Genomic DNA, 25,571 nt, shown 5'->3' with positions numbered 1-25,571 from the left:
CTGGAATGTGAACAAAGTAACACAGCCAACCAGACAAGAGGTGAACAAAACTATGATTCCTTCCCTGTTTCTGAAACTCCACAACGTCAGGATTTGTCACTAGCGCCCAGAACACTGTAAGTATGCCACGTCTTTCTAAAAAATAGTATTGTATTAGAGCAAAGAGCTTCAGATGAATTACACTCTAACCAACATCTGCACTGTTCTTCCTGTTTTTGGCAGAGCTGGAAAAGCCAATACACTCAGTCAGGATTAGATGTGAGCTGGATAGGGATTGGTGACTACCTCTCGCTTCTTCCAGAAGGAGAAATGGGTGTAAATCGGAAGATAATGATCGCTTACAGGGAGAGCAGTGTCTGTAATCGCCAAGAGTTTGTCAGGCTTTCTTCTGCATGTCAATGCACTGAGTTACGACTCTCCGCTAACAGCATTAGCTCCTCTCATTCAGAGTATCGTTACCGAGCCGTCGCCATAAACATAAGCGCAACCAAATCTGTCATTTTTGAGACGTTACTGTAGCTAATTTTACATTACATTTTACCTCAGAATAAGTTACTCATTTAATCAGGTGTCTCTTTACATTGTTTAGCGCACTAGCGAGCTGGCTAACTGTAGCTTTAGTTGGTACGTTTCTGAAGTCTCCTGGCGTAACACAGTCGCATAACACAGTCGCCGTTTACTACAAAATTACCTTAATTATTGGACTCCGTTTTTTTCCATTTCATATTGGCTGAAGTTGTTAACATACAACCACTTTTCTTAGTGTAATAATGCGAGTGGTTTACTGAGGGAACGACGGACAGAAAACTCTGTTTTTGAGTCCGAGCCACAATACACCTGTTTCTACAGAACATTTTGATAAGTAAAACTGTTTTTATGATATGAAAGGCAGGAAATTTCGTATGAATGTATCATCTATGCCTTCAGGGTTCGTGTACAACAGCAGTATTTGAAGTTCATTCTAGTTATTTCTGCATTGGTCATAGTTCAAGTAAACAAGCGTCTGTCTAACCTCAAATGTGACCCTGGACCACAAAACCAATCATAAGGGTACATTTTTTTGAAATTGAGATTTATACATCATCTGAAAGCTGAATAAATAAGCTTTTCATCGATGTATGGTTTAAGACAATATTTGGCTGAGATTTTCAACTATTTGAAAATCTGGAATCTGAGGGTGTAAAAAAAAAAATCTAAATATTGATAAAATCGCCTTTGAAGTTGTGCAAATGAAGTTTTTAGTAATGCATATTACTTTTTAAGTTTTGATATATTCACGGTAGGAAATTTACAAAATATCTTCATGGAACATGATCTTTGCTTAAAATCCTAATGATTTTTGTCATAAAAGTAAAATAGATAATTTTGACCCATACGTGTATTTTTGGCTATTGCTACAAATATACCCGTGCTACTTAAGACTGGTTTTGTGGTCCACGGTCACATATTGGCTGCCGCTTACTTTTGCAAAGGTTTCATGATCCTAACATTTCAATTGTATTCGCCTTAAATTACCCACCTGTTACATGCGTATTTTAGACAACCAAATTTTGGATGTCTCTCTAATCTAACAAATGATTAAACACATTAGCTCTTTTTTAGTGGCTCCATGACCTGAAATGTGCATCAAAAAAGGAAGATATCCCAACGTGCAGGGTTGAGAAACACTGCTTTCAAAGTTTAATGTTGTTATAAGAAATAAGGAACTAAATGAAGGATGGTTCATCATGCTTTCTCTAAAGTTCTTAAATTTGAGCGCAAATTACCAATATGACCACTCTATAACTTTCTGTAACAATGGCATTGAGTAATGTCTGTAGCAACTATTTAGAGAAGTTTTCTGCAAGGATATTTTAAGTAAATTTATCAACATCCCCTGAAAAAAAAAAAAGTGTAAAAACTGTACTTTTATGAGTACAACAACTGCACTGTCGCAGTACTCTCAAAAAGACATTTGTACCTTACTTAAGGTCCTCGGACACTAAAGACCGAAATTTTCATATTCGTCAGAATTCATCAGAACACCTCTCAAAATGCTTGCTACAGATGAGAAACTAAATTTTTTGTTATGACGGACAAAAGTTTCAAAGGTAGTGTGTAAACATGATTGGCTAAACGTGAGGTCCTATTTATTTTTTTAATGTGCAGATATTTCAGATGAGAATTTCGGGAACTCTGTGTGCAAGGACCTTTACCGCTAAAAGGTTCACAGTAGTATCTAAAACGTACCTATAAGAATAGTATTGTGCACCTTTTAGGGGTCAGTACAAAGTTGTCCCTTTAGGGTACTGCCCCACAAGTTGTTGGTAAAATTTTTACAGTTTTAAGCCAGAAGACATTCGCTATAGCGCCCCATGTGGCAACGAGACATTTCGGAAAGCAGTGGTGCATAAAATCAAGGTTGCACAGCGAGAAACGTCTGCGTCCACATACTTGTGTAAAATATGTTTTATCCTGAGTGCTGATAGAAGTACTTAGTCCTGATGATGGACTTCATGCAGGCCGATGATTCATTGAGCTTTTTCAAATCAGCACGGTTGCCAGCTTTTGACTTTCCGCAAACACACAAAAAGCACTTCCCTCCCTCCTTTGCTGTAACCTAACTGAAATACAGCTCTGGAATACCAACATCTTTAGTGAAAAGAACCTGGAAAGGCTATTTAGTCAGTGGAGTCTAGATGTTTACACAGGAAGAACATTCAAAGGAATAAAGACTTTTGTTCCTCAGCCTCTCAGTGGCATTGCAATTAAAAGGTGTCATTCATGCTGGTGAGAATATCCGCATGGATAGGTAGTTAGTTTGTTCGCATTGAATGATTCAGCAACTTTGGCGTGGCTCATGCTGTTGTTGAGTGATGGTTACCATGGGTGATGGGGTGAACCATGCAGGAACTCCTAGGCAGTTTCATCAAGCTGTGAAATAATAGTTGGGTTTCTTTTTCAGCTCTCTCCTTTTCATTCAGCTACAAACCTGACTACAATCCACTGGTGTGGAATTGCGCAACATTGTCACAAAACCGTATCTTGTGAGAAATTACAGGAGACACTCTTGAGTTTGCTTATTACATGTGGAACAAATATCTCTTTTGCATTTTCTGTTCCCTGGCCCCATAAAGGACAACTCTGTCGGCCTGGCCTGTTGAGGGGGCACTTTTTGGAACCAATGCAGACCCCCCCTCAGTTCCTCACTGTCAGTGCCTGTGCGTGGGTCAGCAGTTTTTGCCGCTGTAAGTGGTTTTAGACACCTGCTTGCTCCCTCTTGTGCACCCATCAACAGCCCTGCATCCAACCCCTCCAAAACCAGCCTCCTAGCTGCCCTTATCCCTCTGCATAGCTTTCTGCACGGATAGCTGTGACCTTGCATCCTTTGTGGTCAACCTCTGGCATTGTGATTCATGTCAACCCGAGAGTGTGATCCAATAAGACCCTGCTGTTGTTTGTGCATGCTTGCACCCCTCTCTCATCACAATAACCTCAAATTGTATTGGTAAAGAATCCAGTTTACATCTAAGCACATTCACTCATAGAAAGAGCCACTTTACTCCTGAAACCTTAGTTTTCAAAGTCATATAGAAAGGTTAAAACTGTGGATTTCACCAAATCATGCGCTGCAAGCCTGACCAGGAAAGTTTTGACAGTTCATTAATATTAAGCCACGTAAACCTGTGCTTTGTATATTTGTGCCATTAATTAACTTCCACAGACTTTAAACCTAACAAATTAAATGTTGAAATATTAAAGTTTTCTGTTTTTGTTGTAGGACTGCATGAAAGTAGAAAGTTATACAATAATTGACGATTTCCCTTTATTCTTGTGATCTTGTTTATTCATTTTGATCAATATAATTTACAATACAAATATTCTTGCAAGGCAACTACATGCAATTTTTATGCGTTTCCAAATTGTGTGTTTGTACTGTAAATCAAAACTGCCTAAACTGCCTTGTTCTCATTGCCCCCCTTAGCAGCATGAAAAACAAAACTGTTTTTCACATTTTGATTGCATTATAACTGTCTAGAATGTTAATCAGCAAACCTAATTTACAAAATCTATGCTTTGTTGGTTATAATAGGAGCTTTCTAGTTTTGCTGCATTCATTGCACTCAGTGTATATTTGGCATTACAATTTTGGACTAGTTGTTGTCACTTCAGTTATACATTGAATGAATATGAAAAAAAAAAAAAACTAAATATACCGATACAGAAATGTAATTGTATCCTTGATTAATCTATTTAATCAATCTAAAATCTGTGCTTTATCTATGCAAGATTGATGGGAACCTAAACAGAATATTGTTAAGAATAATTAAGTTTCTTAGATATTATAGATGTTCTGTTTTTAATTCTCACAAGTTTATTAATCAGAAATGTCTCAAATTTGATCTACTAATGCTCTTATGATTGCTTGTTTCTTTAGATGTTCATTTTAACCACCTCATTGGGTTTCTTGCATGATTCTCAAAGTTTGCCAAAAACAATGGATTACTGACTTATTTTCAGATCTAAAATTTATCACAATCTGTCAGCATAAAATGTGAGAATTAGAGACGAAGTTGATTAATTGTGCACTTTGTGTTGGCTTAGCAGTGCAAAGAAGGATTACAGTTCTAAGATCCTCTGAACAAAGTACAGTGAACTCAAGTGTTGAAGTAAGATTACTGAAGGAGCTCTAAATATTTAGCAAATGTCAAGCAAAGTTTGTGTTATGAAGAATGTAAAAATGTAATTTTGGCAATACATTTTCACTTTCTGAACATTATGCACAAGAAAGAAGCTTAGAAGACTTTATCAGCCAGTTTGAAACAAACACTACAACCTCATGTGAGACCATGGACCACAAAACCAGTCATAAGGGTCAATCATAACATTCATACATCATCTAAAATGATGAACTGAATAAATAAGCTTTCTATTGTTGTATGGTTTGTTAGGATAGGAAAATCTTTGTTCGAGATATAACTATTTGAAACTCTTGATTCTGAGGTTTAGTTGTCCAAATTAAGTTCTTAGCAATGCGTATTACTAATCAAAAATTAGGTTTTGATATATTATCAGTAGGAAATTTACGGAATATGATCTTTACTTACTATCCCAATGATTTTGGCATAAAAGAAAAATCAATACTTTTGACCCACACAATGTATTGTTGGCTATTGTTTTGTGGTCCAGGGTCACATTTAAGCAAATGCTAATCATCCAAGAGTCCAAGACTAATAGTTATGTTGTCTGCAGCTGGAAAAAAAAAAAAAGTGGCACTAGTTGGCTCTAAATTTTGTTGATACAGCACCGTACATAACCACTTTCTCGGTGGTGATTTTATTGCCAAGCATAAGCATGTACACCAGTGAGTCATCCCCAATACTGAAAATACCTTTATAGAGTACTTACTAACCTCCTGTGTTGTGCTTTTGTATTTTCCTAGTTCGGGGTATTGCAACCAGTGAAAATTTGGACGTGCTGGAAAAGATGTCAGTCAGCGTCCATGAAAACCGCAAATCCAGGACGAGCACAGGCTCCATGAACATTTCGCTCTTCCACAAGCCCTCCCATCCAGACAGTGTGCTCACCCACCTCAATACCCTGCGCAAACAGTGCATGTTCACAGATGTGACACTATGGGCAGGCGACCGTTCCTTTCCCTGTCACAGAGCTGTGCTTGCCGCATGTAGTCGCTACTTTGAAGCCATGTTTAGTGGTGGCCTCCGTGAGAGCCTTGACAATGAGGTTAACTTTCGAGACAGCGTTCACCCAGAAGTTCTAGAACTGCTGTTGGACTTTGCTTACTCCTCTCGTGTCATCATCAATGAGGAGAACGCTGAGTCACTTCTCGAGGCTGGAGATATGCTGCAGTTTCACGATATCCGTGATGCGGCAGCAGAATTTTTGGAGAAGAACTTGCACTCATCAAACTGCTTAGGGATGATGCTGCTCTCCGACGCCCATCAGTGCAAGCGCCTTTACGAGCTGTCGTGGAGGATGTGCCTCATCCACTTTGAGACTCTTCGAGACACTGAAGACTTCTGCGGGCTCTCAAAAGACAAGCTTTTGGATCTCATCCTTAGCGACGAGCTGGAGGTTGAAGATGAACAGATTGTGTTCAATGCAGTCATGCGCTGGGTTAGATACGACCTAGACAGCCGCAGAGACTACCTTCCTGAACTGCTGCGAGGACTACGCCTTGCACTGTTACCCTCGGAATGCCTCATTGAGGCTGTGGCATGTGAAGAACTTGTGATGTCAGATAAAAGGAGCCGACAGATTGTCGATGAGGCCATGCAGTGCAAGAAAAAGATTCTGCAGAACGACGGTGTTGTCACCAGCCCCTGCGCTAGGCCTCGCAAAGCTGGGCACACTTTGCTCATTCTTGGAGGTCAGACATTTATGTGTGATAAGATCTACCAAGTGGATCACAAAGCAAAAGAGATCATCCCCAAATCAGATCTTCCCAGTCCTAGGAAAGAGTTCAGCGCATGTGCCATTGGCTGCAAAGTTTATGTGACAGGAGGAAGGGGATCAGAAAATGGAGTGTCGAAGGATGTTTGGATATATGACACGGTACATGAAGAATGGTCGAAAGGTGCCCCTATGCTAATTGCACGTTTCGGACATGGCTCGGCTGAACTTGAAAACTGCCTTTATGTTGTTGGGGGTCACACTGCTATAGCAGGTGTCTTCCCAGCCTCGCCGTCAGTATCTCTTAAACAGGTTGAGCGGTATGACCCCCTAACCAACAAGTGGACAATGATGGCACCACTTAGAGATGGTGTCAGCAATGCAGCAGTGGTCAGCGCCAAACTAAAACTCTTTGTGTTTGGTGGAACAACCATCCACAGGGACAAGGCCTCAAAGGTCCAGTGCTATGACCCTGTTGAGAACCGTTGGACTATAGCTGCCGAGTGCCCGCAACCCTGGAGATACACTGCCGCCGCTGTCCTTGGCAGTCAGATATTCATAATGGGCGGCGATACAGAGTTCACTGCAGCATCCGCCTACCGATTTGATTGCGAGACTAATCTATGGACGCGTGTAGGTGACATGACTTCTAAAAGAATGAGCTGCCATGCTGTGGCCTCTGGTAATAAACTGTATGTGGTTGGCGGGTACTTCGGTACACAGCGGTGTAAAACCTTAGATTGCTATGATCCAACGTCGGATAGCTGGAACAGTATCACTACCGTGCCTTATTCACTGATTCCAACTGCATTTGTTAGCACCTGGAAACATCTTCCTGCCTAGACGCCTCCACTTAAAGTGTATGGAGCTGATCTGGGTAAGTTTTTGGCTTCTCTCTCCTTTTTGATGTGCTCCAGTGAGTTTAAAGACTGTATACTAAATGTATTATTCTTTCTGAAGGTGTAAGTATCTGTGTTACCAAATCTGATCTATACACACATACACAACCAAATCATTTTGTATTGTAAGTGCTCCCTTTGAAAACTGCTTAAATCATAATTCTAAGCAGAGGAGCAACTGAAGTCAGCAGGATGTCGACATCGACACATAAACAGTGATTTCTGTCAAGATAGCTGCATGCCAAAATGCTAAACTCGGCTTGGCAGTCTTCGTTGAAAGCAGCTGAGTGCTCTCATCTTATTGAGGGTTTTGAGAGTGGTTGAGCAAAGAGAAAATTGGCATGTTAAACCATCTGGATGTCTTGCAGTATTATAGAGCACTGGTTGTCATTGAAGGGCAACATCTTCAAGAGGGTTGAAGGTTGAGGCTTAAACGTCTCACGAGTCCTTACTTAGGATCAGAGTGATGCGTCAGCATTAGCGAGCCATTGAAATATTGATTTGTGATCTACGTTACAAAGCTTTTTTTTGTCAATTGGCTATTAGGTAGAGTGAGAGCACAAAGTGGCTTAATCTCTGTAATTACAGACTGCAATGAGGGACTCAATGTGGAGAGATTTAGGGAGAGGGTGCTTACTGATGCTGGAACAGATGTCACAGTGTTTCGTTTCCCATCTTTTTCTGTCGCTGAAATTTGACCACTGAAAATTTAAAACAGCAGAAATTGTGTTTTATGGCATGTTTTGCTAAGTATTTTCAAGGGCCAGAGGACTATGTGAATAGAAAGAGTTTCACAATTGGAATGCAATTGCAAATTTGCAGAATTTGCATTTCCCACTTGTGCACTGAAGTCCCCATGCTCAGAAGCAATCGGTCTCTTTGGCTGTTGCTGCATTATTAAAGGCCTATTTATATACTTCATTAGAGGAACAATTTCTTATGTGTGAGCAGAAAAGTTGGGTACTTAAAGGAATAGTTCACCCAAAAATGAAAATTCTGTCATTAATTACTCACCCTCATGTCATTCCAAAACCGTAAGACCTTCGTTCATCTTCGGAACACAAATTAAGATATTTTTGATGAAATCCGAGAGCTTTCTGACCCTGCATAGACAACAACGCAACTGACACGTTCAAGGCCCAGAAAGGTAAGAAAGAAATTGTTAAACATCAGTAGTTCAACCTTAATTGTATGAAGCTACAAGAATACTTGCAAATAAAATTGTGCGCAAATAAAACAAAACTAATGACTTTATTCAACAACAACTTCTCTTCCATGTCAGTCTTTACTGTGTTCTAGCAGGAGAGAGCATTCTGACGTAGAACGTCCATCTCTCTTGGTTCATAGTCAGTATATTCTGGTTCAAATAAGTAAAGCAGGGAAAAAAAAATTCTCTTGTAAATAATGACCTGCGTCATGGTACTTTCATGAACGTGCGGCAAAGACACAGAAGAGAAGAAATTGTTGAATAAAGTCGTTTTTTGTTTTCTTTACCCACAAAGTATTCCCATAGCTTCATAATATTACAGTTGAACCACTGATGTCAAATGGGCTATTTTAACGATGTGCTTACTACCTTTCAGGGCCTTGAATGTGTCAGTTGCATTACTGTCTATGCAGGGTCAGAAAGCTTTTGGATTTCATCAAAAATATCTTAATATGTGTTCCGAAAATAAACAAGAAAGGTCTTACGGGTTTGGAACGACATATGGGTGAGTATTAATAACAGAATTTACATTTTTGGATGAATTATCCCTTTTAAAGAACCTGTCACCTTTGTTTTAGGTACAAGGTACAGATGTGTTATTAACTAAAATTCATTTTTTTAAAGTTATAGATTTATTGTACAAAAACTGTGATTGAGCTTCCCTATAAATATACAAAACAGAATTTGTTTAGATATTACAAACAAAAGATTAATATGAATTAAAGTTTGGCCAAAATTTCAGTCAGACACTATACAGTATTTGGTAACACTTTAGAATAGGTAACACTTATTCACTATTGACTATGACTTTTCCCTCATTAAATTCCTAATTTGCTGCTTATTAATAGTTAGTAAGGTAGTTGTTAGGTTTAGGTAGGATTAGGGATGTAGAATAAGGCATTAATATGTGCTTAATTAGTACTACTAATAAATGTCCAATATTCTAGTAATATGCATGCTAATAAGTCGTAGTTAATAGTGAATAAGTGTTACCTATTCTAAAGTGTTACCCAGTATTTTACTAATAATTTTTTTTATGTCTGTCTTGTTTAAGTTTTTAATAAATTATTATTTTACTCTCCAAGGAAACAAGAAAACACTCCCATCATTTCCATTAAAAGCTCTCTGGCATGCTGTCCATTTTACTATCACAGAAAAGCATATAAATGCAAACTGTAAACTGTAAAAAATTAATGCTTATTGACTATATGAAATGCATTAAGCTTTGTTACAATAACTTTACTTCTATAGGCATCCTAGACTCATCATCATTTCTGCTATCATAATATCATGCCTGTCAGCACTTATGAACACTAGGGCTAATAGGTCATCGCAGACTAACATTTGCATGACTGCCTTTCTGAGAAGCCAGCAAGCCTCTTGTCTGCATGAAGTCAGAGTTGAATGATAATATACGTGCATATGGGTTTGTGCTTTCTAGACCTACTGTAATGCTGAGGAATTACAATTGTGTCGATGGCCTCTATGAATGCGTCATAACAGTCAGCTGAACATCTCTCACTTGTGTCATTTAAATTAGACTGCCTGGGGAGGGACCAGAGCCGTCTCATTGCATCCCCTGGTGATTAGAAAATGATTAGGTCTGTGAGTAATCATTAACACTCTTCATCAGCCAGCGACTTCGTTCACACCACAAGCGCTTCATTTTACAGTGAAGCAGGTGGCCCAGCAAAAGCTGGGTTTTATAATTAGCCCCAGGGGGCACAAAATCAGAATGTCTGGAGGACGCCCTGGCAGGCCTGGCGAAGGATGTTGGCAGCAGCGGCATGCTCCAGAAACGCCCACAGGAAGTGCATAAACGTAATTCCAACCAAAGGGTTAGAGCTTAGCCGGTTAGCATGGCCCCTCTAGACGCTGCTGGTAGACGTCGTAACTACACCATTTGGCTGCAAAAAAAATTTTTTCCATTGATGAGTATTCAAAAACATCTTGGCGAAATAGCAACATTTAAAATGCAGATATTTCAAATTTCAGTAGATGTTTTTGAAGAGTGGTTAATTTAAAATTCAAGCAAATTGAGCACCCATTAGGCAAAGATAGATGTCAAAGTTTCTTCAAGTATTCTATAGGCCTCTTGGACTCTCCTATTTGTCTCTTTACCCTGCTCAGCCTTGCAGCCTTCTCCGCACTGATAAAGTAACTTAAGAAGTGGGTGATGAAAGCAAAGGCTGCTTTGTTTTGAACTCTTATTGAGTGAAGCAATGAAGAATTAATAGAGGTGAGCAGCTCTATGGTCACACACTTAAAATGCCTGTTGGTCTCCATGGTGGAATGGCTGTGTGTGTCATTATGAGAAACAAAACAGAGAAGAATGAGCTTCATAAATGATTTACGGGACTGTGCAGGGTTGGGATTCCACTTTCAGGTTATAAATATTTTAAAATCTGCAGCGGCCAGGGAGAAGCAGAGGAGTACCTGAATGTAATCCATTTTAGAAAGCTGTGCATCAGTTTAGACAACAGGATAAGTGAATCCCAGTGTCTAAATTTGACATTATTAGTCATAAGCAGACAGCCTTGCTGAAAACCGTCAATCGCGTTTCACGGTATGGTTAACATTTTTTTTAAGAGACTTAGCTTGATGCCCCTCAAAAAGAAACTAAAGAGCTTTTAGAGTTTGATGGTAGAGCTTATAAAAAGCTTATGTTTTTCCCCATTTAAGCCACGCATTGTCAAACATTTTATAAACCATTATTTATATACATCTTTTTCTAAATGGTGTAGTTAATAGACTGCACATTATTGTCCATGTTCAAGTTTAAAGGAAGAAAAAAATAATAATTTACTCAGCTACATGTTATTCCAAACTTTCTGCTGTACAATAGCTATACAGTGAAACAGTTGGACAAATCGGCAATGAACCTTGTTACAATTTAAAAAAAATAAAATTAAGATTAAATTTGTAATATTCCGAGAATGAAGTCAGAATATTATGAAAATAAAGTCGAAGTTGACTTTATTCTCTAAATATTTCGACTTTATTCTCGAAACATTTTGACTATATTCTCGAAACAGTTCAACATTCTCGTAATTTTGACTTTATTCTCAAAACATTTCGACTTTATTCTTGAAACATTTCGACTTTTATTCTCAAAACATTCGGACTTTTATTCTCAAAACATTTCGACTTTATTCTCGAAACATTTTTACTTTATCTTTTAAACATTTAGACATTATTCTCATCATTGCGAATTTATTCTTGAAACATTGACATTTATTCTCAATTTCAATTTAATTCTTGAAAAATTTCAACGTTATTCTCATAATTTTGACTTTATTCTCAAAAATGTTGACATTCTCGTAATTTCGACTTTGTTTTCATAATATTCCGACTTTAGTCTCGTAATCTTTATTGTTTAGCGTGGCACTAAAATGCTGTCATAACATTCCTTATAATGGGGGGGGGAAACTCTCCATTCCATAGAAGAAAGTCAGTCATACAGGTTTGAAACAACATAAGGGTTTTTTGTTATCTATTTCTTTAAGTTAAGGACCACCCTTCCTCTGATCTGATAACAGGCGAGTTAGAGCTTATGGAAAGGTAACATTAGCCTTATACCTTGCCAGAATTGTCCTTTCATTTCAATTTGTGGTGGTCTTTAGTTACACAGTAGACGTTAAAGATTCCTGTTTTTTTTTTTTATCATTATTCAGTAGAGTACAAAAGAAACTTTAGATGTGACAGCATTGCTTTTATTTGTTGCTTTAAAAGTTTACATGAAAAGCCTCATCTTAATTGTATACCATAGTTTCACATCAAATGTTTTTTTTTTTTAGTGGGATTGCCATTTAGAAATTGTTTGTTAAAATGCATTAAAGACTAGTTTACATGTGCTTTAATTTCAGATTAACGCGTCGCCATTTTGTATGCATTGTGTGTGATGTATACTAGGACAGACGAAATCCATTGTAACTGCATGTGAACATAATTGGTAAGGTTTCAGGCCATTTCCTTCAAGTTACTATCCCGCCCCCAGCGTTTTACCCAAACAAAGGCCTTTCTCTGTACTACACCTTGATATTGGACTTCTCAAACCACTTCTGTTTGGGAATCTCCCCAAGCTCTCTTTGATGGAATCGGCTAGCATTTGCGTGTGTAATTTCAGAAGGAAAGTGCTGGCGCCGTTTTGTGTTTTCCTTAGAGAGTGACCACTGGATAAACGGTAAGAAATTGTCCAAACAACACCATAGTTGTTTCCAAACTATGAGCTGGCAATGTTTTTTAAAAGTAGCATCAAACTTGTCTATGACTTTCCAGTGCTTTAATTACAATCAGAAGCTTCAGGTAAATATAATAGAGACTATCCAGGCATTGACCTGTAATGACATCCCTTTTGACTTTTTGCTTTAGCGCATACCATATGTCCTCAATAAGACTTAGTTACTGCTTTTTCTGCCAACAGTGCAGTTTCATTGAGCAGCATTGTGTTCAACTAATCCAGGTAATATGCCAGTTGGAACAGTCCTGACCCTTTGCCAAACACCACAACCTCTCGTCCCAACCTCTAAAGGAGGGGCCTTTAGAAAAACTAAACCAGCTAATTGTTTTGCTGTTGCAAAGCCCATAAATCGGATTGGGCTGTTTTAATCTGATCTCTCTTTGTGGCATGCATGTTACTTAAGCAGGAAACATGATGTTTTGGCAGTGTCCACAGTTCTCCCAACTGGCAAAAACATTCCGATACAGGTAGCAAAAGCCCGGATTTCCCATGTGCCTCATCCTCTCTGACTCGCCAAGCATTGACACAGTTGGGTAAAGGGTGGACAAGCTTTGCCTGTTCGATGTACCCGGTTTAAACTAGCTGTGGATTTGCACACAGTTATGGCAGCGGCTCTCCGATTCCTGGAATGGCACTGCTCGCTGTAATCAGTCCTTAAATTTATCCTTTAGCATCACCGCATTAGTAATGCCATGTCTACTTTAACCCCTCCATCAAGTCTGGTTTTGATAAGGATAAGCCTAGTGTTAGCAACATGTTTAACAGATCTTCATGCACTGCTGTTGATGTTAACTATGTGGCAGTTCTGAGGAAATGTTGAACATTTAACTGTAAAGGTCTTGTCCAAACATTAGCATTTCCAATCTGGAAGGCCACCGTTACCTAGTTACATTTGCATTTCAATTGGACTGAAGTAGAAATTTGTCTTTTTTAAAAATGTCACATTAATGCTTTAATCCAAAAGAAACAGTCTGGACTAATAAACCTAGATAATGTGATGGTAGCTTGGTTTTTTCCAGCATGTATACACATTAATCAGACTCAAATTGGCTTGGGTCTTGATGCTTGTTCTATTTATTTAATTAAAAAAACAACACAGTCCTTGAACATTTTGTCACAGTAACTTAATTTCATTTCAATCTATCTACTTAAATTTGTTGAATGGAAGTTAATTTAATCCGTTTGTGTTGGGCCTACGTTAATTATTTTTGCTGGCAACAGACTTTGCATGCTTTGCATGGGACTGGATTGGGAGAGTAAACATTGAAATGAACTGTTATTTTATGCATTTATGAGTAATAGGAAGGCTTATGTTTAGTTATGGTAGGTAGGTTTGCGGTTGCCCTTGTGCTGAAGAATGAAGCTTTGGTGTGCGTACATGTATGTGTATAAATGTAATGTGTATTTTTATATATTTACACATTTATTTTTAGGCTTCTAATGTATCTTAATGTAAGTTAGGAGTGGGCAATATGACAAATCTTATATCATAATAGTAGTAAATTTATTTCACGATACAGTTATTTTTGCTACCGTAGAAATGTCATAATCCATTTCACCAGTGTCAATATGGAGAAAAAAAAACTAATACCAGCCTAAATTTTTAAAAAAGAGAGAGGAAAAACTCACTGAAGGTAAGTAAACAGTCAGCAATTAAATAAGAATAACTATAAACTATAATGGAACAAATAATAAATTATACAAACATAGAAAGTAATTAAATGTATAAAACTGCATATACTGCACTGTGTAAAATATGTATTTCTTCTTATTAAAGTTACAAAAGTGATTTAGTCAAGAGCAGTAAGAGATTTTCTCTGTCAGGGAGATTTTCTGGTCAGAGCGAGTCTCCAGTCAACAATTTACTGATTTGAATGATCCAGCCAGAACAAGACTAAGGTGAACAACTCATTGATTCGAACGATCCGTTCAGAGCGAGACTCCAGTTAACAACTCATTAATTCAAATGATCCCATCTGAGAGGGTCTCTGGTGAACAACTCCCCGATTCGAATGATCCATTCGGAGCGGGTCTCCGGTGAACAACTCACTGATTCAAACAATCCGTTCAGGTCTGAGAGGGTCTCTAGTGAACAACTCACTGATTTGAATGATTCGTTCAGAGTGAGACTCTGGTAAACAACTCACTGATTCGAACGATCCGGTCTGAGAGGGTCTCTGGTGAACAACTCACTGATTCGAACAATCCAATCTAAAAGGGTCTCTGTTGAATGACTCACTGATTTGAATGATTAGTTCAGAGCGAGACTCTGGTGAAAAACTCACTGATTCGAACGATCCGGTCTGAGAGGGTCTCTGTTAAACAACTAACTGATTCGAACGATCCGGGCTGAGAGGTCTCTGGTGAACAACTCACCGATTCAAACAATCCGTTCAGGTCTGAGAGGGTCTCTAGTGAACAACTCACTGATTTGAACGATTCGTTCAAAGCGAGATTCTGGTAAACAACTCACTGATTCGAATGATCCGGTCTGAGAGGGTCTCTGGTGAACAACTCACTGATTTGAACAATCCAGTCTGAAGGGGTCTCTGTTGAACAACTCACCGATTCGAACAATCCGGTCAGAGACGATCTCTGGTGAACGACTAACTGATTCGAACGGTCCGATCAGAGCGAGACTCCGGTGAACATGAATGACAGACAGCAGGAATATTAGACTGCTGTCACTTGAAGAGCTACCTGGATCCAATATACTGTTACAAATTTTTCTGTTTATGAGCACACTTGCAAAGATTGGCATTTTGACACATACAAGTGTATTTAACCATTCAAGGCCTATAACACGGCAAAAGCATTCAGACAGTCTCTCAGACAGCGTGCATATAGCAAAATTAGTTATCTTTCACTACTGATTGCTTTCAACAGCTTAAAATAATTTGTTCTTAAACCACAATACTTAAAAATGCATGCAAATTATCAGTTTTTGTGACCGCGTAGCACAGCAACATAACATGAGCATGTAACCGCGATGGAGACAATAGTCCAAAATCTCTACTGGTTGACAAAATTCTACCGGCTAATCGTGTAATGCAAGTAAAGAATTTTTCAATACAGAATTATTCACCTCATTTACCTGCCCACAGGGGTTTACCTTGAGCTTTTCACTTAAACCAGCACATCATAAGCACATCATTTGTATGCAATTCAGCAGACAGTTTTATCCTCTACATCTGAGAAGTATTTTAAAACCAATGTCGTCTCAGCGTTCCCTTCAAGTGCATGTGACAGCTATTCTGCCAGATCAGAATCTCACACTTAATGAATCATAAAGCAGATGGACGCATTTAAGGTGAAACCCACGGCTGGGATCTGCAAAATATTTACTTCGCTTTTGGTTTATAAAAAGCAGCAGTTAGTTTTGATGGCTATGTCAATGGTCTTGTCAATGCAGACGGCGAAATCATTTCATTGTTGTGGCTTAACACACTTACGCCCTTTAAGGGGGAGGCATTAGCATTAAATTACAATGTGGTGGAGGTGATGAGAATCGAATTAGAGGCAAGCTACACTGGTGGGATGTGAAGCTGATGTAAGCGATTGATTTTAAATCTTCTGTGAGCGTAGGGATGTTGAGAGGGCGTTCGGGGGAAGGCTCGTTTAAAGTGCTTCGAGATTACAAATCCCATCCGCTCTCCACGGACACAACAACAAACGAGGTTCAAAGACGCTCGCAATTGATTCCACTACTTTGTCCAAGTCGGTTCTGGTTTTATAATCGGTTTTATCGTTTTTTTAATCGGTTTTCTGAATCAGAAATGATTAGTTTGTGAATTAGATTGTGATTAGATTGAGTAAGCTTAATATAGCTATTGTAGACGATAAGGTAGAAAGCACAAGCAATGTGCTATTCTTTCTTCCCTGACATTTCTCCCAGTGAATTTAAATGGCCTCTTACATTTGAATGAAGTTGGAGTACATTGGCTAGGGTTCAGATTACAGCGTTTGGCTTTGACCATCTGGTTTTATACTGTGCTGTCTCTCATTGCAGGTGCCATGGACTTCTAGCCACACTGAATGGACGACAGCAGGGCTGGATTGTCATTGGTTGGCCTGAAGCACCTCTGCTGGGTGGGTGTGGTGTGGCTGCGGTCGGTCACGGCCACTCTCGAAAACAAACCATCTATCCACTGCTGAGAGGAGCCACAGAGAAGAGCTGAAAAATCTCCAAAAGAGAGGCCACAAAGGCCTTCTCCCTACAGCACAACGCTAACTCATGCCATGCTTGTTCATTGCCAAATCAGAGGCACAAGGACACAATACACTCTTACACCAATATCTGCTCTTTGGAAACTCTTGTGCAATCCATCGAGGTCAAGAACATTCCAGTGAACTATGATAAATGACAACTAAAGCATGATTTTCCTTCGTGAAACTTTCTTCTTCACTTTGACTGGCAGTACAGCATGTTCATGTTCGTGTTGCTTCCAAAACGCCTTACGGACACTGCGTTTAAAACAAAACATCTATAGAAATGCAGAACGTCCCCATGGGAAAGTGCAAGTTTACTCAAGCAGGATGTGAAACGCCTGTGGTACTTCTATTTAAGTAAATCTGTGAAATGGATTTTAACCTGGAACTTGTATAGATTCTACAGCACAACGTATTATCAAGGACTTCCTCTCATTTTAAGATTTCTTGAAGGTTTAAACATTTGATAAATGCATTTAATTTATGTTTGTGACAAAAAGCAGCAAAGGAAAAAAATTGCACATGACGAGTACATGATGGATGATGAGGGTGTTGATGTTTGTTACCATTTTCCTTTGCAGTTGAATGCTGGAATATCTTTAAAGGAATATTCTGGATTTAAAACAAGTTAAGCTGTGTCGACAGCCTTTGACATTTAAAAAAAAAAAACAGTTCACCCAAAAATGAAAATTACCCCATGATTTACTCACCCTCAAGCCATCCTAAGTGTATGACTTTTTTCTTTCAGATGAATAAAATCGGAGTCATACAAAAAAATGTCCTGGCTCTTCCCAGCTTTATAATGGCAGTGACTGCCTATTTAGATTTAGAAGTCCAATAAAGTGAATCCATCCGTCATAAAAAGTGCTCCACATGGCTCCCGGGGATGAATAAAGGACTTTTACTCTATAAACTGTAATCTCTAGGACTGCCCCCTAATAGTCAATGAACCGCTAGTCGACGAAAAGAGGCTTGGTTGACCAAAATTTTTTTAAATTCCGCAGGAAGTGGCGAAGTCACGCAGTCCATGACGGACAGATTGTTAATGGCTGGTCTAATGTAGTACATTGGGCAGGACATCCAAACGCTCACCTATCATTCATCAACCTCAAATTTAGCTTATCATCTGAAAGATATATGTAGTAGCAACTTTACATGGCCACTCAAACTAATGTTAACCTTGAAAAATGTGCGCTATGCAGGTGTCAGTGCAGTTTAAAGCTCAAGAGTAGCGCGCTTACTGTCTGACCGATGGAGGTGCCGGTGCGGTCATTTGCCCTTAAAATACTCCGTCATTTTTGGTCATACAGATAAAAGTGATACATCTTTAGAATCTGTAAAGACTCTACGTTTATTTGTCTGCACTCACAATAACAGTGAAACATTGCGCTTTTGTTAAATAATAAAAGCATGCGCTTTCTACCGTCTCGGTCTCTGTGAACTTAAGTGTCACTTCGAAACTCTGTGTATACTTGCCTTACAGACATGAAAAAAAATATATCTATAGAGAGCGAAATGAACCAATTTAAATGGAAAACAAATATTCTCAGATTATGTAATCCGTACGAAACATGCATACAAGCGCATGGACTACGGCGGAGATGATGAGTCAGTGTTGCCGACTTCATCTCTTAAGCCAAAAACAAAGAAAGCACCAGTTTATCAATAAATTATTAAAATGTAAATGTAGTCTCCTTGCTGTTTTTCCCTGACATTCATAATTATTATATCTGCTGGTGCACTGTGGCAAGCTGTATTTGCTAAGTAGGCAATTAAAGACTCATTATTATGATTTATATGGTTTATTAATAAATGTGCGACTAATAGTCGACTGATGCTTAAAATGAATGACTACTAGTCGACCGGAAAAATCTTTAGTCGAGGACAGCCCTAGTAATTTCTAGCTTCCACTAACTGTCGTACTCGTTCACGAGAGAGTTCCAGTGGATGACGTAGGCGTAGCGTAAGCTCTTTGGTCAGAAGTGTTGAACACGGAAGCGCAGAGGAGAGAGGATTCGTGAAGAAAAATGTCGGAGGTTTTCGCTATAAGCCAAGAGAAGACTGGTTTTAATTTGCTGTAAACAAAACTTGGTTCTCGTGAGACTAGCATGTTCTTACCGGAGATTACGCTACGTCTACGTCCTACATCTTACGCTGGAATGCCACTCTCTTGTGAATGCGCGTACGACAGTTAGAGGAAGTTAGAGATAATCTCTTATAGTTTATAAAGTTTTAAATATGGATATTTCTCTTACACAAATGCATCGATTCACTTCAGAAGGCCTTTATTAACCCCCAGAGCTGTGTGGAGTACTTTTTATAATGGATGGATGCACTTTTTTTGCTTCAAAATCTCAACACCTATTCACTGCTAATATAAAGCTTGGAAGAGCCAGGATTTTTTTTTTTTTAAACATGACATCTGAAAGAAGAAAGTCATACACCTACAGTGGCTTGGGGGTGAGTAAATCATGGGGTAATTCTCATTTTTTGGGTGAACTGTCTCTTTAATGTTAATGAGTTTCAACTTCTTTGATCTGGGTGGTGTTCCATAAAACACGTTTACCAAATAAGTCAGGCTTATTTCAGTTAGTCTGACTTATTTTGAGCCAAATCAAGTGACAATAAGTCAGACTAACTAAAATAAGCCTGGCTTATTTGGTAAATTTGTTTTATGGAACACCCCTCTGGGTTCTAATGAGACACTTACAATGGAGCCGTTTTGTAAACATTAAAATCTGCACTCTGTTTCAATAGTATAGTCACAAGACCTAAATATGCATGTTAACATGATTATAATGTAAATAAATGAATAAATTTGTTGCCATGATGCAAAACCTTGAAAACAAATGTAAAAATGAAAACCTTTTTATAACTTATTTTCATAAAAAAAATTAGGTGCTTTGATAAAATAAGCTCATGTGTAAAATATATCTTCCAGTAATTGGCCCCATTCATCCAGTCATTTTAAATGCCTCACCGTAACCTCAATTTTGCCTGATTTTTGAAGAAAAGAAGAAACTGGTATTTTTTTTTTTTAATTGATTGAGCTTAATTTGTATTAAACCCAGAAAATTCCTTTCAGAACAGCCATGATTCTGAAGTTACAGTTTGGTTTTCTTTCTCACTTACAGTCTTAAAGCTTTTGAAAAGGGATATGAATTTGAATTGTGTTTTGGGGGGAGTTTATCTTCTGTAGTAAATGACTCACTGCTAAACATTTCCATTTGAAGGGGACTTTCTGGGATTATGCAGCAGATCCCACAGGCTTCCTTGTGAACTGAATTCCTGGTGCCTAATACCGGTAGACGTGTTTGTTGCTCATTCACTCATTTGAAGGGTTTGAATAAATGATTTTCTGATGCTTGCAGACTGGTTTCATAAGCGCCCTGGAGGTTTAAAAAAGAGCCTGGATTCATCTCTGAAAACTCCTCCACAAAACATCCAAGGTTTTTTTGATGTGACAGGAACAAGCTTTACGTTATTAGCCAAATCTTGTAATGCTCAAGCTAAATCCGCATGGATAGGCTTTTTTTTAAATGCCTCTTAAATTAGAAATTTTATCCATTGCATGGTTTCCTGCTTTACAGATAGAATTTATGTAGTAGCCTTCTTGATGCACAAAGGAACTTTAATTCATATTTTAAAGGGATAGTTGATCCAAAAATGAAAATTCTGTCATTAATTACTTATCCTCATGTCGTTCCAAACACGTAAGACCTTCATTCATCTTCAGAACACAAATTAAGATATTTTTTATGAAATTCGAAAGCTTTCTGCAAACCAGAATAGTCATACTACAATATCTCCATTTAAAAAAGTGAAATTTATAGTACCGTTGACCCTAGAAATGTATTTTGTTTGGTTGCAATAGGTCAGAACGTACAGTTCTTCTGATTAAAATGAAGCTTTGTGTACAAGAAAAAAAAATCAAATATGATTATTTATAGGCATGCATTGAGCCTCTTTTATAGGACGACTATGCCAATGGCAATGCCAGAGGCGCAGATTTATTGTGGCTGTTTTTTAAACATCCGCTTTATTCCCTAAAATAGGAGAGGGCACCGAGTCCAGGAAATTGTGCAGTCGTCTGGAAACGGAGGCTGGCATTTCATAATGATTCCTTGAGGCACCTCTTTGCAAAGGTTTTATCGAGTTCATGTTTACTTTTAAGCCTGTGAGAAGCTATTAGCACTTCTGATGGATACATTGGTGCACTGCAGCAAAAGCGCTGAGATGGAGACGGAGCAGTGCAAATTTTTCACATTGGATTTACAGAGAACTGACCACTTCCTGTGGTAGTGGAACATTCATGAAATATCCAACATCCAAAGAACTTTGTCCTCTCAGATAAGAGATCAAGACAAGACTCTCTGCAATTTCCTTTTAAGCTTCTAATCTGGCACTGTGGCTGACAGCCCAGTGGATTGTGGGAGGGGGTTAGGAGGCCCCCAAAGACAGACAGACAAGGGCACAGGCGCTAGGAGACGGAGCACCCTGGGTGAATGGAAGGTAAATCCTCTGCCAGGCAAGAATGTTGAGCCCAGTCTCTCCTGCCACTCATTTTGCCTTTCAGGCCACCTGCTAGCCCTGAGGACTGGGCTCAAATAACAGCCACTGGCTGCTACTTACACACCAAAGAAAAAGACTATGGGGTCAAATTTCCTTCAAAAGTATTGCGCTCACAGATCGAAAAATAACAAGCGTGAATCAAAGATTTGAAAACGCATGTAAAAATATATCGCACGCAAATGAAAATTAAATGCAAAGACATTCAGAAGAATAAAATACGTGGACACAAACTGAAAAATAATAAGCACAAGATAAATATTTATACACTTGCACGCACAAATCTGAAACGTGAATTCACAGTTATTCGATTCACTCTTAAAATCGTGTTTTCTGCTCACATTTTTAGTTTTCGTACGTTTACGCTCTTTGCTCACTCGCTCTCGGTTCAACAATCTGCGCTTGGTTTTCTAAATGTTGCGCTCCTGGTTTCATGTAAATGAGGGCGGGCTTTAACATCACCATTGGTTCACCAGATGTGATTGACAGCCTTCTTCTCTAGCCAATCGATCGAAGCGGAGAAGTTGACGTCACTCCAATGCGTGATGGATGATTCCCGTCAGAAAATTGCTGGACAATCTCAGTAAATTTTCCATAAGTATATTTTTTATGTTGAAAGTTGCACCCTTTTTACACCGCGGTCAAGTGAGCCGCCATCTGCGAAGACCCCGTCAAGCCAGCCGCCACCTGAATTCTGCTGCACGTCTATTTGTGGTATTACGGTACAGAGACTCGAAGCAGTCAAAAAGCTGACGAACATCTATATTCAGCGGGTAAAAATCAAATGTGCCCGAAAATAACGGGAAACTATTTAAAAACATATCAATATTGTAGGCTTCATTAAAAAAAGATACAATTTGAATATACTTAACGGTGTAGTTTTCTTGAGAAATAAAGTCATATTGTAGCCTACATGTGTTATTAAAATTTCTTCAGTTAACATGAACACTTCAATAAATTATTTTTTTCTGAATGACCGTGTCTCTATCTTTGTCAGCTTTCATGAGATTTTACTGTAGAATTTAGCAGAAAATAAATGGCAAATTCAGTCACTATGCATTACCAGTTCTTCACATGTATCATTCAAAATCCTTCATAGTTAACATGAAAATTTCTATTCATACTTCTTCAGAATACTCAAGACTCTGTCTGTGTCAGTTTTCATGACATTTTACTATAGAATTTAGCAGAAAATTAATTGCAAATTCTGTCACTATGCATTATAATGCATTAACGTTTGCATCTATATCTCATATTTTCTAAAAGCTAAGGGAGCAAAGTGTTTTTAAAATCAGTCAAATTATCTAGTTAATACAAAACTCTCATCAAAATAAATTCATATGACATAATAAATGTTAATATTAAATAACCACAGTTCTAGTCTTTAGATAAGACCAGTAAATTACAATACTTTATCATCAACCAGGTAAAACTTCCTGATCATGTTTTCTATGGGGTCAGAATTGCGAGACAAACTCACAATTGAGAAAAGTCAGAATTGCAAGATACAAACTCGTATTTGCGGAAAAAGTTAGAATTGTGAGATACAAAATCGTATTTGCGAGAAAAGAAGATTTAGAATTGTGAGATACAAACTTGTATTTGCGGAAAAAAAGTCAATTTCAAGAAAAAAAAAAGTCAGAATTGTAGGGGGGAAACATAATTGTGAGGTTTTTTTTTTTGCAAATACGAGTTTGTATCTCACTATTCGTACTTATTTTCTCAGAATTGTGAAATACGAACTTGCATTTGCGGGGAATTTTTTTTCAGAATTGCAAGAAAAAAAGTCAGAAATGCGAGATACAACTTGTATTTGAATCTTACAATTCAGAGAAAAAAGGTCAACATTGGGGGAGAAAAAACAGAATAATATCAAAAGTGTGACATACAAACTCGTATTTGCAAAAAAAATGTCAATTGCAAGAAAAAAGTCAGAAATGCGAGATACAAACTTGTATTTGCGAAAAAAAAGATAAAAAACATAATGGTAAGTTTTTTAGCAAATATGAGTTTGTATGTCACTATTCTTACTTTTTTCTCAGAATTGCGAGATACAAATTTGTATTTGTGAGTTTATTTTACAATTCAGAGAGAAAAAAGGTCAAAATTAGGGGAGAAAAACATCAGAATTGAGAAAAAAATATCAGAAGTGTGACATACAAACTCGTATTTGCAAAAAGAAAAGTCAATTGCAAGAAAAAAAGTCAGAATTGCGAGAAACTCGCAATTGAGAAAAGTCAGAATTGCGAGATACAAACTTGTATTTGCGAGAAAAAAAAATCTATTTCAAGAAAAAAAAGTCAGAATTGCGAGAAACTCGCAATTGAGAAAAGTCAGAATTGCGAGATACAAACTTGTATTTGTGGAAAAAAAGTCAATTTCAAGAAAAAAAAGTCAGAATTGTAGGGGGAAAACATAATTGTGAGGGGTTTTTTTGCAAATACGAGTTTGTATCTCACTATTCGTACTTATTTTCTCAGAATTGTGAAATACGAACTTGCATTTGCGGGGAATTTTTTTTCAGAATTGCAAGAAAAAAAGTCAGAAATGCGAGATACAACTTGTATTTGAATCTTACAATTCAGAGAAAAAAGGTCAACATTGGGGGAGAAAAAAACAGAATAATATCAAAAGTGTGACATACAAACTCGTATTTGCCAAAAAAATGTCAATTGCAAGAAAAAAGTCAGAAATGCGAGATACAAACTTGTATTTGCGAAAAAAAGATAAAAAACATAATGGTAAGTTTTTTAGCAAATATGAGTTTGTATGTCACTATTCTTACTTTTTTCTCAGAATTGCGAGATACAAATTTGTATTTGTGAGTTTATTTTACAATTCAGAGAGAAAAAAGGTCAAAATTAGGGGAGAAAAACATCAGAATTGAGAAAAAAATATCAGAAGTGTGACATACAAACTCGTATTTGCAAAAAAAAAGTCAATTGCAAGAAAAAAAGGTCAGAATTGCGAGACAAACTCGCAATTGAGAAAAGTCAGAATTGCGAGATACAAACTTGTTTTTGCGAGAAAAAAAAACTATTTCAGTAAAAAAAAAAAGTCTGAATTGCGAGACATACTCGTAATTGTGAGAAAAGTCAGAATTTTGAGATACAAACTCATATTTGTGAAAAAAGTTCTTGCTATTCTGACTTTATAACTCGTAATTGTGAGTTTTTTAGCAAATATGACTTTGCATCCCACAATTCTTACTTTTTTCCCCAGAATTGCAAAGAAAAAATCAGAATTGTATGGGAAAAACATCAGAATTGTGAGACAAACTTGCGTTTGTGAGAAAAGTCAGAATTGTGAGACACAAACTCATATTTGTAAAAAAAAAATTCTCGCTATTCTGACTTTATAACTCGTAATTGTGAGTTTTCTAGCAAATATGACTTTGCATCCCACAATTCTTACTTTTTTTCCCCAGAATTGCGAAGAAAAAGTCAGAATTGTATGGGAAAAACATCAGAATTGCGAGACAAACTCACGTTTGTGAGAAAAGTCAGAATTGTGAGATACGAACTCGTATTTGTGAAAAAAAGTTCTCGCTACACTCTTAAAAATAAAGGTGCTTTACGATGCCATAGAAGAACCTTTTTGTCTAAATGGTTCCATAAATAACCTTCAACATCTGAAGAACCTTTCTGTTTCACAAAAGGTTCTTTGTGGTGAAAGAAGGTTCTTCAGATTATAAAAAGGTAAGAAAGAGATGGTTCTTTGACCTTTGACTGAATGGTTCTTTGTGGAACCAAAAATGGTTCTTCTATGGCATCGCTGTGAAGAACCTTTTAAAGCACCTTTATTTTTAAGAGTGTATTCTGACTTTTTTTCTTGCAATTCTGACTTTTTGCGAGATACAAATTTGTATTTGAGAGTTTGTTACTCTTTTTTTTTTGCAAATAGGAGTTTGTATCACAATTCTTACTTTTTTCTCAGAATTGTGAGATACAAACTCAGAAGTCAGAATTGCAAGAAAAAAGTCAGAATTGCAAGATACAAGCTTGTATTTGCGAGTTTCTTACAATTCAGAGAAAATAATTTTAAAATTGGGGGA

General features: G+C 37.7%; 1 protein-coding gene across 2 annotated transcripts; it reads left to right on the top strand.

Annotated features, from left to right (window-relative positions):
* enc2 (ectodermal-neural cortex 2) lies at positions 1-20,312 on the top strand. Of its 2 annotated transcripts, XM_073831767.1 has the most exons (4): positions 1-116; positions 3,117-3,227; positions 5,423-7,270; positions 16,749-20,312. In XM_073831767.1, exons 2-3 carry the CDS (start codon positions 3,164-3,166, stop codon positions 7,234-7,236), a joined length of 1,878 nt encoding a protein of 625 aa, XP_073687868.1. In that variant the 5' UTR covers positions 1-116; positions 3,117-3,163; the 3' UTR covers positions 7,237-7,270; positions 16,749-20,312. The 2 variants fall into 2 exon arrangements, with proteins under 2 accessions (XP_073687868.1, XP_073687869.1); XM_073831768.1 differs by lacking the exon at positions 3,117-3,227.
* Positions 20,313-25,571: the final 5,259 nt, after the last annotated feature.

This window comes from Garra rufa, chromosome 25 (genome assembly GCF_049309525.1).
Source record: "Garra rufa chromosome 25, GarRuf1.0, whole genome shotgun sequence".
Classification (NCBI taxonomy): Eukaryota; Metazoa; Chordata; class Actinopteri; order Cypriniformes; family Cyprinidae; genus Garra; species Garra rufa.
This window is presented reverse-complemented; position numbering and strand designations above follow the sequence as displayed.

Coding starts and splice junctions, on each gene's coding strand:
- enc2 (XM_073831767.1), top strand. CDS start 3,164: ATGCAGACCCCCCCTCAGTTCCTCACTGTCAGTGCCTGTGCGTGGGTC. Junction 3,228..5,422: donor GGTCAGCAGTTTTTGCCGCT/GTAAGTGGTTTT, acceptor GTATTTTCCTAG/TTCGGGGTATTGCAACCAGT.